Raw genomic sequence first — 16159 nt, forward strand, 5'->3', positions numbered from 1 at the left:
GTAATTCTACTCTTTATACTTGCCATCAATTTTTTCATTTCATCTTTAGCCCTGAAAAGTTTTGCTCTTTCTTTTTTAATGTTTGTTTATTTTTGAGAGAGAGAGAGCATGCATGAACAGGAGAGGAGCAGAGAGGGAGATAGAGGATCCAAGTAGGCTCCACTCTGTCAGCACAGAGCCCAAAGTGGGGCTCATACTCATGAACACTGAGATCATGACTTGAGACAAAGTTGGATGCTTAACTGACTAAGCCACGCAGGTGCCCCTGTTCTTTCTTTTGATATTATAGCAGGTGCTTTTTAGGTTGGAATTTCTTTTGTGGTGGTGTTGTTGTTGTTATTGTTGTTAAAAAAGAATCCGTTTCAGTGCTCTTAAATTGTCTTGATGGTCTTATACTGATTTTGAGTCATTATTATTGATAAAATAGTGTCTCATCAAATCTCAACTGCAACAGAAACACCTGACATGCTAGTGAGAAAGTAATTCCTTGGGGCACCTGGATGGCCTCAGTAGGTTGAGTGTCAGACTTTGGCTTAGGTCATGATCTCATGGTCTGTGAGTTCAAGCCCTGCATCAGGCTCTGTGCTGACAGCACGGAACTTGGAATCTGCTTCAGATTCTGTGTCTCCCTTTCTCTCTGCCCCTCCCACCTCTCAAAAATAAACATTAAAAAAATATATATATTTTTTTAAGTATTTCCTGGGGCGCCTTGGTGGCTCAGTCAGTTAAGCGTCCGACTTCGGCTCAGGTCATGATCTCATGGTCTGTGAGTTCCAGCCCTGTGTCCAGTTCTGTGCTGACAGCTCAGAACCTGGAGCCTACTTTGGATTCTGTGCCTCCCCCTCTCTCTCTGCCCCTCCCCCATTCTCTCTCTCTCTCAAAAGTGAATAAACATTAAAAAAAATTTTAATGTAGTTCCTGAGCTCTACCTCTTACCTAGTTAAAAAATAAGTACCCCAGAGTTGGGGACCAGGATTTCCATTTCTAATAAGCTCCACAAGTGTGCTGGTTGTGTTCTCTGGGAAGCAGATGCTAAAATTAGTTAGGTTTAGGAATCTAAAATGTTTGTCGAGGAGTGTTCCAGTTTGGGTCCTATAAGAGGCAGACACCAAGATGGGTTAAATGTTTAAGAGACTTATTAGGGGAAATTCCATAAAAGATAAATGGGGAGAGCACAGGGATAGGCAGAGAGAACCTACAGATGGGGCTATAAGTCTAACAACTGTGGAAAAAGAAAAGGAAGGTTTGACTAGAAGGAGTCTCAGGTGGAAGCTAAGGCCTATAGAAGTCTTGACCAGGCTGATGGAGAGTCTCTGAGCAAAAGTTATCCACTATAGGAGTCAGGTAGGAATGAGCCAGCACTAGTAACCCTGATGTGCCCTGTTGCTGTTCGGGAACATCCTGGAGGAAACTTGAATGCCATGATAGGGTTCAATGGTTTGGCAATTGAAGTCCATGAGTCAACTATGCTTCCACAGCAGGTTCTCTTGAAGGAGATAACTTCTCTTGCTGCCACAGTCTAACTCTTGCACCACATAGATCCATTTCTCAACACATATTTGTGGAGCATTTCCTCCCTTGTTACCAGGGGTCTCTCAAGGAGGAATTTGTAAAAAGAAAATTTATAGGCTACACTACAGCCTTTGTCTGTAAAGTTAGTCTCAGGGCTCAATGGGTACTCCTTGTTTTCCTGTTCCACTGTCAATTTTAAATTCCCCTCACTATCAGCTATCTTCTCAATCACTTGGTGATGGGACTCAAACCTGGATTCTTGAGTGGTCGGCATCCATAGTAATCATTTCATACGTTCATACACTGGAATTGCTGTGTTTGTTCATTCACAGTTATAATGGGAACGGGAGGACCAAGTTGCAACCAACTCGCTCCTCTGGGTACACAGGTATTCTTGTGTGTAAAAATAGCCCTACCTCCTCCTCCTGATCAGTGTCAATTGCAACTGTCAAGACTGTGACTCCTCTTCTCACCTGCTGTTCTTTAGCTGTAAGAGGCCAAAATGTTCTGTGGCAGCTTTAGCTTGCAGTGTGGAGGGCACATAGTGAATCTTCTGATAATAGAAGATACTGATAAGTAGAAGGACCCTAGGCTCACCTCGCCTGATGAATACAACTAGATAACTATCAAATAATCCTAAATACCCCTGAAATCAACCTACAGATTGGCAGAACAAACTCCACAACTAAAGGGAGAGAAGAGGCCATATCGAAGAAGGTAGAAAGTGTGGAGATGTAGCTTGAGAGAGAAATGGATCCTGGCCTCTGTAGAGGGGAGGGAGCCATGGCCACAGAGAAGGGAGAGAAGAGAGAATAGCAGAGATAGAGGAGCATACAGGGGAATGCAACACGGAGAATGTTTCCCCATAGCAGTTGGTTTAGAAAAGGAGAGAAGCCAAATTTTGAGTTATTACAACCAGTGGGGGCTTAAATGCTGGAGTTTTAAAGGTCAGTAGGCTTGGCTGAGATAGATCCCAGAGGATACTGCACTGCTCCTGGAGAGAAGGCAGACAAACAACCCAGGGGCAGGCAGTGTAGAAATAGTGATCTGAAGAGTGCCCAGAGCATGCAGTGGGGATAGTATTTGCTTTTCCTGGAGCATGTCCCTGAGAGGCAGCATTCACAGAGAGACCCCTACAGGAAAAAAGGAGCTGGCTAGCACCATTTTCCTCCCCCACCCTTCAACGTAAATACAGAGCCACCTATAAGCAGCAGCACAGCACTGACGCTAGCTGCCTATCTTGCTTATACCAAGCCCCCAACCCTGCTCTGGTGGGACTGTCCCTCTCAGTCAAGCTTACCTCAGTGCAGTAGGCTCCTACTCCAGAAGACCTGCATAAACGCCTGCTGACACCACATCTCCCAACCAATGAGATTTGCAGGCCCTCAGTTCTGGTGGAGGTGGTGACAGGTCTCATTTCATAAACAGACTAAAGAACATCTAGTTAAAACTCACCATATTCAGGCCAGGGACCAAACACTCCCCATAGAAGGCACTCCCTGAAGTACCAAACACCAGGCACTATATAACCTCTTCTTCATAAACCCATTAGTTTCAGAAGCAGGAGACATAATTGGCTTTTCTAACACAGAGAAGAAGGCAGAGACAGGCAAAATGAGAAGGCAGAGGAATTTATCCCAAATGAAAGAACAAAATAAGGCCATGGCCAGAGATCTAAGCAAAACAGATATAAGTATGATTATGAGGATGGAAAGGTAAGTAGAGTCAGCTCTCAAAAAGCCTTCTAAAGCATGTAAAATATAATAATTTATCAAGTTAAGGAAGATCCCTTCTATTCCTAGTTTATTGAATGGTTTTTTAAATTATAAAGCGTATTGGATTTTGTTTAAATGATTTTACTAAATCTATTGAAAGAATCATGTGACTTTTGTTTTTTGTTCTATTGATATGATTTATTACATTAATCAATTTTTATATTAAACCAGCTTTGTATTTCTGAGATAATCCCACTTACTCCTGATGTATAACTCTTTTTATATGTTGCTAGATTCAGTTTGCTAATATTTTGTTGAGAATTTTTACATTCATATTCATAAGAGATACTGGTTTATAGTTTTGCTTTCTTGTGACCATTTTGTCTGTTTTTTTGTTATCATTATAACACTGGTCTCATCAAATGAGTTGGGGATGTTCTCTCCCACTTCTACTTTTTGGAAAAATTTGTGTAAAATTTGTACTAATTCTTCGTTATATGTTTGATAGAGTTCAGTTGTGAAGCCCCCTATCTCTGGGCTTTTATTTGTGGATGTATATTTTTTAATTACTAATTCAATATTTTCACTTGTTAGATTCCAGTTAGGCTGTTTATTTCTTCTTGAGTCAATTTTCAGTAGCATTTCAGTAGTTCTATGTATTCATCTATTTACCTAATTTATCTGATTTGTTGCCCTACTGTTGTGTATAGTACTCCTTTATAACCCTTTTTATTTTGGTAAGGTTTATGTTAATGCTCTCTTTCATTTATGATTCTAATAATTTGAATCTTCTCTTTCTTGGTCAGTCTCACTAAAGGTTTGTCCATATTTTAAAAGAACCACCTCTTGATTTCATTGATTTTTCTCTATTGTTATTTTATTCTCTATTTTCCTAATTTCTATACTGATTTTTATTATTTCTATCTTATTGCTTGTATTAAGTTTAGCTTTTTTTTTATAAGTTTCATCAGGAGGGGTTAGATTATTAACTTAAAATTTTTTATTTCTTTTTTTTAAGTTTGTTTATTTCTGACAGTGAGAGAGAGGGGGGCAAGCGTGAGCTAGGGAGGGGCAGAGAGAGAGGGAGACACAGAATCCGAAGCAGGCTCCAGGCTCTGACCTGTCAGCACAGAGTTGGACGCGGGGCTTGAACTCACAAACTATGAGATCATGACCTGGGCTGAAGTTGGACACTTAACTGACTGAGCCACCCAGGCACCCCTAAAATTTTATTTCTTAATATAGGCATTACAGGTATAAATTTCTCTCTAAGCATTGCTTTCACTGCATCCCATAGGTTTTCGCATTTAGTGTCTTAATTTTCATTCAACTCAAAATATGTCTTTTAATTCCCTTTTGATTTATTATTAAATCCACTGGCTACTTAGGAGTGTGTTAATTTCCACATACATATAAGTTTCCTAATTTTTTTCTGGCAATCAATTGCTAATTTCATTCCATTGTGCTCAGAGAAAGACATAAAACTTAATAGGGTTTGTTTTATGACCTAACATATTATCTATTTGGTAAAATGTTCCACATGCATTTGAGAAGAATGTATATTCTGTTGTGGAGTGTTCTATAGAGGTCTATTAGGTCTAATTGGGTTGTAATGTTCAAATCTTCTGTTGATATTCTATTTATTTATTCTACCCATTATCAAAAGTGGAGTTTTGGGGTGCCTGGGTGGCGCAGTCGGTTAAGCGTCCGACTTCAGCCAGGTCACGATCTCGCGGTCCGTGAGTTCCAGCCCCGCGTCGGGCTCTGGGCTGATGGCTCAGAGCCTGGAGCCTGTTTCCGATTCTGTGTCTCCCTCTCTCTCTGCCCCTCCCCCGTTCATGCTCTGTCTCTCTCTGTCCCAAAAATAAATAAACGTTGAAAAAAATTTTTTTTAAATTATATTTTCCTCACAGATTAACCCTTTGGGCATAAAATTTTCCTATTTATTTCTAGTAACTTTTTTTTTGCTTTAAAGTATATTGTCTTAATATAGCCATTTCAGCTTTCTTATGGATGCTTTCTTCATGATATACCTTTTTCAATATTTTTACTTTCAATATATTTATGTCTTTAAATCCAAAGTTTGTCTCCTGTGGACAGTTTATAGTGGAATCATTTTTTAATCCATTTTATGAATCTTTGCATTTTGATTGTTTAAGCACTCACATTTTACGTTATTGATATAGCTGGATTTAAGTTTGCCGTTTTATTTTTTTGTTTTGTTTTCTATACCTCATGTTTTATTTGTTCCTCTATTCCTTCTTTACTGTTTTCATTTTCTTTAAGTGAACATTTTCTATTGCATCATTTCTACTTCTTTAATTTTATCTTCTTTTTAAATGATTGCTCTAGGATTTGCTAAATACATCTTGTCAGAATCAGATCAGATTTATACTAGCTTAATTCTAATGATGTACAGAAATGCTATACATATATGGCTCTAATCCTTCCCTCCACCTTTTGTGGTATTATTGTTATTAATGTTAAAACCCAAAAATATATTGCTATAATTATTACTTTACCATCTGATGTCATTTCCTTAGTCAAATACAGCTTTGCTCCCACCTCCTCCTTTGTGTTTTTATTAGCAGATGTATTATGTGTGTATGTATGACTATACACACACACACATTATATATATATATAATACTATATACATTATGCAATACATTGTATAATGTATATAATATATGTGTGTGTATGTAAATTTAATATATACTATACATTATATAATATACATTATGTTACATTATATATTACATTTCTATATGTTATAAGCCCAATAATCCCAATATTATATACATATTATTCTGTAGATTTAAAATTATTTATGAAAATAAAAGAGAAAATATGCATTTATACTTTTATTTATCATTACATAATTAACTTTACCAGTGTTCTCTATTTTTTCACATGGATTCAGATTACCATTTTGGGTCACTTGGTTTCAACCTGAAGAACTCTTTAGTATTTTTTGTAAGACAGATCTGCTGACAACATAATCTTTCGGTTTTTGTTTATCTGGGACAGTCTTTCATTCACCTTCATTTTGATAGATTTGTTGGATATAAGATTCTTGGTTGATAATTTTTTCCCTTAGATCACTTTGAATATGTCATCCCACTGCCTTCTTGATTCCATTAGTTCTGCTAAGTCAACTTTTAATCTTATCATGTGTCATTTGTAAGTGACAAGTTAGTTTTCTATTGCTGCTTTCAAAATTTCATCCTTGGCTTTGACTTTCAGCATTGCTACCATGATGTGCATGTTTGTGAATCTCTTTGAATTTATCCCATGTGGAGTTCATTGAGCTTCCTGGATGTGTGTATTATTATTTTTTTATATAAATTTGGGGAGTTTTCAGCCATTGTTTCTTCAAATATTTTTTCTTTTTTCTCCTCTCTTGGTCCTCCCATTACACATATATTGAGGTACTCAATGTTGTCTCACATTTCTGTGAGGTTTAACATTTTCTTCATTCTTTATCTTTTTTTCAGTTTACATAATCTCTAGTGATCTACCTTCAAATTTGGTAATTCTTCCAATTCAAATCTATTGTTGAGTCCCTCTAGTGTTTTTTATTTCAGTTTTTGTGCTTGTCAACTCCACATTTTCCATTTGGCTCTTTTAAAATAATTTCTCTTTGTTAATATTCTCTATTTGACGTGGCATTGTCATATCTTTCTTTTATCACACTTTCCTTTAGTTTGTTGAACATATCTATAAGGGCTACTTGAAGTCTGTTAAATCCAAGACTAGTCACTCTCACAGGAGTTTCTGTTGCTTTTTTTTTTTCTCAGTGTCTAGGTCATACTTCCTTGTTTCTTTTCACTCATAATAAATTTTGGCTAAAAACTGCTAGAATTTAGATAATAAGTTTATCCAATTCTGTGTATTGGTCTTCCCTCCTCCCTTTGGGTCTTGCTACTGTTATTTGCTTATTTGTTTAGTGACTGGCTAGATTATTTTAGTGATCTCTATTTCCTCATAGGTAACTAGTCTTCTGCTATTCCTTCTCATGGAGGCACACCTGTATGTCAACAGTCATCCTGGTATGACTGTAACATTAGTAGAGCTATCTTTCTTTGAAATATTTGTAATAACTCTATAGTATTAGTAAAAAAAAAAAAGTACTAAAAAATCTTTCCATAAAGAAAAAAACAGACACTGATGACTTTGCTGATTAAGTCTATTAAACACTTTTGCAAGAGATATTACCAATTTTAATGAAAGTATTTTGGAAATTAAAAGAAGGAATACTTATCAGCTAATTCTGTGAGGTTGGAGTTACCTGATAACAAAGTAAGATATTACAAGAAAAGTAAAATGTATAGACCAATATCCCTCATGAATGTAAATGCCAAAATTCGTAACAAAATATCTGCAACTTGTGTCCAGTAATATATAAAAAGGATAATACATCCTAATTAAATTGGATTTATCCCAGGAATTCAAGGTTGGCTTAACATCTGAAAATCAATTAATGTAATTCACCAAACTAATAGGCTAAAAAAGAAAACTATATAATCTCAATAGATGCAGATGAAATTCACTTATTTATTTATTTATTTATTTATTTTTATTTTTAATTTTTAAATGTTTATTTTTGAGAGACAGAGAAACAGAGTGTGAGTGGGGGAGGAGCAGAGAGAGAGGGAGACACAGAGTCCAAAGCAGGCTTCAGGCTCTGAGCTGTCAGCACAGAGCCCGATGTGGGACTGGAACCCACAAAGCATGAGATCATGACCTGAGCCGAAGTCGGACACTTAACCGACTAAGCCACCCAAGCACATCAAAATTCGCTTATTTGTGATAAAAGTTCTCAAAAACTAGGAATAGAAGGGGAAATCCTCAACCTACAAAGATGTAAAATACTAAAGCCAACATTATACTTACTTAATGGTAAACAACTGTGAATGCTTTTCCTCTAAGATCAGTGATACACAAAGATGTTTGTTCTCACTTTTTCTATTCATCATTGCATTAGAGGCCATAAGGTAATAAGGAAAAATACAGATTATAAACAAAGAAAAGTATTTTTATGTGCAGTCATTATGTTTACCTCAGAAAATCTTAAAGAATATACATAAATATACTAATAGCCATCAGATCTAATAATTGAATTCAGTAAGTTGCAGGTATAAGGCTAATGTGGAAAAAATCAATTGTATTTCCATATATCAGCAACAAACCATTGTAAATTAAATTTTTAATCATCATAAAAATGTAGAGGTAAATATAACAATGTGAATAATACCTGTACACTTAAACATTTAATATTGCTGGGAAATTTTAAAAGACCTAAGTAGAGATATCATGTTCATGAAGATGGAATATTAAGATGGTAATTCTCCCCAAACTGATCTATATATTGAACAGAAGCCCAAACAAAACACTAGCAGTTTTTTTAGATAGAAAAGTTAATTCTAAAATTTATGTGAAAATTAGACTAGCCTAACATATATGAAAGTTAGACTAGCCTAAACATATATGAAAAAAGAACAAAGTTGGAAATTATGCAAATTCAAACCATAACACACCCTCCAGAGTAACTAAAAAAATGTTGGCAGTTGGGGCACCTGGGTGGCTCAGTTGGTTAAGCTTCCAACTCTTGATTTCAACTCTTGGTCTTGCAATTCATGAATTCTAGCTCTGTGTCAGGCTGTGCTCTGACAGTGTGGGGCCTGCTTAGGTTTCTCTCTCTCTCTCTCTCTCTCTCTCTCCCTCCCTCCCTCCCTCCCTCCCTGCTTCTCTCTCTCCCTCAAAATAAATAAACTTTAAAAAAAGTTTTAAAGTGTTGGCAAAAATGTAAGGCAACTAGAATTCTCATACATTGCCTGTAGGAATGTACTTGGTAAAACTGATTTATAAAACATTTGGCATTATATTTTGAAGTTGAATATACATATTTTTTATTGCCACAGTGATGTTGCATAAGAAACCACCCCAAACTCAGTGGCTTAGGACAACAGCATTCTCATTCTCATCAGTCCTCGGGAGGTCTAACATTCTGCAAATCTAAGGTGGGTTTATGCTGCAGGTTGGATTCACATCTGCTCCACACATTTGTTCTGAAGGCTCAGGCTGAAAGGGCACAGTTATTTGAGACATGGTCTCCTTCTGTGCATTATCTGAGCTCAAGAGTCAAATGAACTAATATGGATATTCAAGATTCCTGTTCATAACATGTCTGCTAATAGTCTATCAACCAAAAATATTCACATGACTAAGAGCAGTAATAGTGGAGTAAAGAAATAAACTTGGCCAGCACCATAAGGAGGGAGGGAATAAATATTTGCTGAAACAATTCCAAATTATGTCCAGTATGGTATACACCCAACATAAATGGTGTACATGTGCACCAAGAGACATGGATAATAAGAATGTTCAAGAAGAATTATTCATAACAGCCAAGAACTGGCAACAATCAAAATGTCTGTCAACAGTACAATGGAGGAGTGCCTGGCTGGATCAGTCAGTAGAGCACGAGACTCTTGATCTCAAGGTTGTGAGTTCAAGCCCCACATTGGGCATTGAACGTACATTAAAAAATAATACAATGGATATAGAAAATGTGCTATAGCCACATCTGTATATCAATGAAAATGAAAGAATAAGTATCCACAAAAACATGTCTCACTAACCATGTTACTCCAAAGAAACTTGGTACAAAATCATTCAACTTATGTGAAGTTCAAACCACAGGCGAAAGTAATGAATGTTGAAGTTTAGGGATGTATGTTTGGGCACTAAAGCTAATAAGGCAGAGATGATCATGGGAGTTAGATTAGTGGTTAGGTTTGATGGTAGGGAAGGTGGGTAGGTATTGATTGGGAGTGAACACAAGATGGAGCTTCTCAGGTTTAGGCAGTGTTCTATTTCTTGACCACAGTGTTGTTTCATGAATATTTGGTTTGTGATAAATCAGGGAGTTGTACATTTTGGTTTTACGTATTTTAAAAATATTCTATTTCATTCCATTTCTACAGCCAACCCTCTTTAGTTCTTGAACACGCTTAGTTTCATTTCTAGGGACTTTGCACTTGCTTTGCCTTCTGCCTGGAAAGCTCTTCCTCTGCATGTTCCAAGGACTAGTTTGGTCTGTTTTTACTATTGAGCTTCCACATCAAATGTCCCTTATTCAGTGAGATCTTGCAGCTCTGCCTCTCCTGCCCCTGGCCGCCAGCCTCCAACCCCATTCTCCAGCATTTCCAGCTTGCTTTTCAAAGCAGTACTGTTAAATGAAATTCTAGTTTTGTTGTGGTGGTGGTTTACTTGTTAATGTTTGAAATCCACTTCTAGAAAAAGTTCCATTATATGCAGGGTGCTCGTCTAGCTGTTCCCAACTATAATCCTAGTGCTTTAGCAGCTGGCAAGAGTAAACAATAAAAGCTGTTATTTTTTTTAAGGTTTTTCTTTTTTTTCGAAGTTTATTTATTCAGACAAAGAATGAATGGGGGAAGGGCAGAGAGAAAAGAGAGGAAGTGAGAGAATCCCAAGCATGCTCTGCACTGTCATCACAGAGACCAATGTGGGGCTCAATCTCACGACCCTGGGATCATGACCTGAGCTGAAAGAATGGAAGGTGAAAGCTATTGAGTTAATAAATCTATTCCCAGCATGTGGAATAGTGCCTGGTTTCTCATATCTGTAGTACTTAATATCTCTCATTTGTAGAATTAATGCTATATGTGGTCGCTTGTAACCATGTAGAAGTGTTTTCCATGGGAAAATACTTAAATATTACATGCACTTAAATATTACATGTATTTAAATATGCACTTAATTACATGCACTTAATTAAATATTACATGTGAAATAGAAAAAAAAACTAATTCAAAACGAAGTCAGGAAGCAATGAAGGGTTCTCCATGAGCACCACTCCTGGAAGCTTAGTTTATTTTTATTTTTAATTTTTTTTCTAAAATTTATTTATTTATTTATTTTTGAGAGACAGAGACAGAGCACAAGTGGGGCATGGGCAGAGAGGGAAGGAGACACAGAATCCGAAGCAGGCTTCAGGCTCCAAGCTGTCAGCACAGAGCCCAATGCAGGGCTCAAACTCACAAACTGTGAGATCATGACCTGAGCCGCAGTCAGATGCTCAACCAACTGAGCCACCCAGGTGGCCCTGGTGGAAGCTTACCCCAGCAGGAAGATTTTTCTCCTTCCAGACAACAACCCAGCCAATGAGAACTGACCACAACGTCTCCTCCAATGAAATGTCACAACTCCCTCTCCCAACTTCCTCCTTTATAAAAGTACACGTTCCTCCTTTGTCCTTTGGATTTGCCTGTAGTTCACCACCGTGTGCCTGTCTTGAATGACATTTTGTTGCATCCACACCACTCCTGAATCAGAATGCTACAGGCACCAGTGACAGTCGCAACAAAGTTTATTGTAATGAGAGGCAAGGCAGACAGATCGGGACCAACACTCTTGATCAGAGTGCAGCCTCGAACAGTCGGGGTACAGAGTTTTTATAGCCGATCACATCGTTTTATCATTACCTGGGAACAGAACAGAGAAATAGTTCCCAGAGGAGTTAGAAACAGTTGACGGATGAGGTGATTATTTCAGACTTTCTGTCGTTAAGTTGCAACCAGTGGATCTCCTTGACCCTGGCTCTGATGTTCTTTTCTTTGAAGTTTTGTTTCCTTAATTGGTGAAGCCTGATTTACAAGAGTAGGAAGCGTAATTTACAAGAGTAAAGCAAGGCTGTTATTTTTCAAACTACACTGTGAACACAAAGCTGTTCTCTCAAGCTACACGTTACCCCTACACTACAATTTAACCCTTACAATTTCGTCTGTTTATAAATAAGCCTGGTAAAATTACAGTTCTATTTTTCAGGTTAACACTTCAACTCTTAAGGTTATTTTTAGGGCTGTAACATTTATTAAGCTACAAGGTTTTATAAATGTCGCTTTGGGGCAAGACAAAACAAGTGTCTCCACCGCACCCTCACGAGACACGATGGGAGACAAACATCCCAACCCAACGCAAGCCAGAGGCTGGAATATACGCAGAGCCATCATGGCGGCCGGACATGTTTCCGGGAACGTCTTCCGCATCCGGCCACGCACCAAGCCCTGGAGACACCCCGCTCGACTTCGCCCGCCCCGCAGCTGCGCACGCCAGATTCCGTACTCCAATCCCAGGGCTCGCTGCAGCGTCGCGCCTGCGCAATGGGGAGAGGCGAACGCCGCGTGGACGCCGGCCGCAGCCCGCGCCTGCGCATAGATTCCCACTCAGTGATTGGCTCCTGCCTTTCACCACGGTTCAGTTTTCACTTTCTCTTTTTTTTTTTTTTTTTTTTCCTCCTCCCAAGCTCTCCAGTTCCTGAGGCCAGGGGTTTTACTTCCGGTTTCGTGCCTCTGTGTCTGAGGTAATCGACATGTTCTCTCAGGCCGGGGCGCGTCTCGGGGTCCGTTCTTTCCTATGAGTTTCTGTGGCAAGAGCGACATTTGGCTGACGAGCGTGGCGGTGCCTGCGGGCTGGGCGCCGGGGCCGCCGGGCGCTGCCGGCGTCGGTGCGGAGGGGAAGGACGCGCGGCGCGCCTCTGGAGAGCCTGTGCAGACCGCGCCGACGGCTCCCTCAGGAGGTCCCGGAGCCGGCGAGTCGGCGGCCGGGGAGAAGGACGGGCTCGGCGGGTGGTGAATCAGCCCGGAAGTCCCTGTCACATTCGGCCGCGGGGACCGCGAGGGAGGAAGCGCCTGCGTGGAGAAGCGGGCGGCTGCGAGCATGGGGAAGAAACTGAACCAGAACCTGAAATTCCGGGGGGCGGCGGCGGCGGCGGCAGCTCCGAAGACAGGTGAGCCTCCCCCCGGGCTGGGCGCCCCTCGGTGCACCTGGCAGGCTGGCCGGAGGAGCCGCCGTCCTCCCGGCGGGCGCTTGCGCGGAGGCTCGTCGGGGCTTCGCTATTGTCACTCAAACCCGGTTCTAATTGACGTTTGCCGTCGCCTGCTTTTCTCGCTTGCCGGGTGCCAGACGCTTCCTTGCGGGTGTGCTCGGGGCGGGGGGCGGGGTGGATTTCAGGCTGGCTTGGGCGACGCTGCTCCTTCGAGGAGTCCACCCTTGGTCGCCCGCGGCGGTTCCCGGTGCTGCTGGCCGAGGGACCCCAGCTCGTGGCCGCGACGTCAGCATTTGACACGTCCGTGGGGGGGCTTCCGGAGTGCTCTTTCCCCCTGGGAGGCACAGCGTCCAGGGCTGTTGAGGCGCGTCCCCCGAGCTGCGCGTCCCCGGCGGGCGGTGGAACGATCCGTACTCGGGCGAGCTGGGCTCCCCGGGCTCCCCGGGCTCCCCGGGCTCGGACTTGCTATTCGGTCGTTTTTTTTGTTTTTTGGTTTTTTTTTTAAGGCTTGTGTGTGAGGTCTGCCTCTCGGGTTTCCTTCCTTCTGGGTGAATCCACGGCGGTGCGGGACCTTTTCTTCCTTCGCGCAGGGCTGGAGGGAGGGGGTCCGTGCACGGGGCGGGTCGTTGGGCAGAAGACTCCAGGGGCGCCTAAGCCGGGTGGTAGTTGTGTCTGTGCACGCCCACCCCGCGCGTTCAGCCACCCAGCCGCGTTGCGTCGGGGAACGCGGCTCGTTAACCTCGGGGCTTGAGGAGGACGCTTTGCACATCCTCAGGTTTCACGGAATCCGTACTGGTCTGTTTGAAGTCAAAAGCTGAAATAGGCCCGCCTTACCCTTCTTTCACTTTCCCTGTAAGGTACAGTGAGGCCGGTCGGGTTCATGAGCAAAAAAATACCCCAGGAACTTAAGTGTCGAGAGAGTGTACGGTGTTACTGGGGCAACGGTAGCGATCCAAGGGCCCGCTGGTGCTTTAAGTGTCGGAAGGGGGAAAGGGGTGTGAGACGGGGAGGAAGCCGACTCCGGAGTTTCCTAACAAAGCAGCTGTGACGATACTCTTCGGTTGGAAGACCTGCCTTCTCGAACTGGACAGGGCCAGGCAGCGTGTTCAGCCCGTCCGCAAATGACTAACCCAGACTAGAGGAAAGTAAAAAGGGACCAAGTGTACATGATGACTGTAGGGAAGGCAGAGAACAGTGTTTGAAATGTGGGGTTTTCGGGACATTTGCCCCAGGGTAACCGGGTCTCTTTAAAAAGAGCTGTATTGCAAGCATCTGCTGAACTCCAGACGTAGTTGCTCAAATGAATTAAAATCCCCGAAGTGCCTAAAAACACTCGAGACGTAGTGTTTGTTAAATACACGTAGTATATTGTCTACTTGGTGTCGTTAAATAGGCAATGGCGTCTTTACCATTACCAAACGGGTCTTTTATTACTGGTGGACATTTATTTTCAAGTTTTACGATGTTCTAGTTATTTTTTTTTCTTGTGACAAGCAATGCATCGTGTGCCAGTGATAGTATTTCTGAAGAGTTGATTCCCTGTGAGAATGCTGGCTATTAATGCTGTTAAATTGTCCTCAAATAGTGTATCCTTAAATATCTACTATCTAAGGGTATGCTTTATTTTCCTGCTAGCTAGCCAGCAGTAGATGTTAACAGTATTTCTTTCATATCTTACTAATTTTCTAACTTGAAAATAACATCTTATTTAAATTTTTATCTTCCTTGGGTGGAAGGACATTTTGGCTGGGTCATAATCCTTGCCTTCCCCCCCCCCTCCCCCCCTTAATTGGGTTCAAAACTCTTTGACCCATTTAGCTACTACCGCACTGTTTTAATTATTGTAGCTTTGTAATACATTTTGGTACTTTCTTTTGAAAAAAGCTTTGGGCTTTTTTTGCATTTTTCTTCCAGGTGAAATTTAGAACCATCTTTCCAAGTTCTATAGAAAATCTTGGGATATTGGCATATTGTTTGTGATTGCATTGAATTTATAGATTAATTTGAGAAGAGACATTCTTTTGAGTTTTTCCTTCTAGGAGAGTAGGTATGTCCCTTTGTTTCTTCTATTAAAATTTTTGTTGTGAAGTATACCATTTATATGTACTGTTAAAAAAAAAAAAAAGTATATCTGTGTGCCCAGCTTAACAGCACATCACAAGCACCTTACAAGCTTTTGTGTGTGCCTCTCCCCAGAAGCGTGTATTGCTGCCCCATCACCATGGTCATCCTGAATTTTGTGTTACTTATTCCCTTGCCTTTCTGTGCAGTTTTATCACTTAGGTATATATTCTTAATCAACACACTGTTTACTTTCACCTGTTTTTGAATTATGTGAATCACTTAAACATTATATTTCTGAAATTCATCAGTATTGAAGCATGTGCCTGTAGTTCAGTAATTCAGAAACTCTTTGGTCTCATGACTCCTTTATGATCCTAAAAACTGTCAAGGACCCTAAAGCGTTTTTGTTTATATGGATTATATCATGTTAGTTATTAAAACTGATTGATCTTAAGTATAGTAGATACAGTATCTATTGGTATATGTATTGGCACCTCTAAATAATGATAATAAGCCTCTTACATCTTAATATAAATAACATTTTAATGAAAAAAAACTATTCAAAAATTAGTGACAAGAATGTCATTGTTTTTACATTTTTGCAAATACCTTTAATGTCTCAGTATCATGTCTGCTTCTGCATTCAGTCTGTTGCAATATATTGTTCTGGTTGAAAGTATATGAGGAACGGGCACCTGGGTGTCTCAGACAGTTGAACATCAAACTTTGCCTCAGGCCATGATATCACAGTTCAAGGGTTTGAGCCTTGTGTCAGGCTTTGTGCTGACAACTCAGAGCCTGGAGCCTGCTTCGGATTCTGTGTCTCCCTCTCTCTCTGCCTCTCCCCTGCTAGCTTGCTCGCTCACTTGCTCTCTCTCTTTCTGTCTCAAAAGTAAATAAACATTTTAAAAAATGAAAAAAAGAAAAAACAGAACAAAAGTATATGAAGAAAATCCAGACTCACTCAGCTGTGTATTTAGGAAAGGGAGAAATGTTTTAATAACCTTTTAAGATA

At 40.4% G+C, this 16159-nt stretch overlaps 1 protein-coding gene across 6 annotated transcripts in view; it reads left to right on the top strand.

The window, feature by feature from the left end:
* The first annotated feature begins 12567 nt into the window (after positions 1–12567).
* Positions 12568–16159, top strand: part of TASOR2 (transcription activation suppressor family member 2) — an 80647-nt gene continuing 77055 nt past the window's right edge. The window contains exons 1-2 of one of the 6 annotated variants that reach the window (XM_045060828.1): positions 12569–13041; positions 14995–15127. Coding sequence is in view for 1 of the 6 variants with exons in the window: in XM_019833889.2 (XP_019689448.2) it covers positions 12972–13041 (70 nt within the window). In the remaining 5 variants the exon portion in view is untranslated. Of the gene's footprint in view, positions 13042–13084; positions 13938–14994; positions 15128–16159 lie in introns of those variants that run through there. The other 5 variants (XM_045060830.1, XM_019833889.2, XM_045060831.1 and 2 more) reach the window with 5 other exon arrangements.

This window comes from Felis catus, chromosome B4 (assembly GCF_018350175.1).
Source record: "Felis catus isolate Fca126 chromosome B4, F.catus_Fca126_mat1.0, whole genome shotgun sequence".
Taxonomy (NCBI): domain Eukaryota; kingdom Metazoa; phylum Chordata; class Mammalia; order Carnivora; family Felidae; genus Felis; species Felis catus.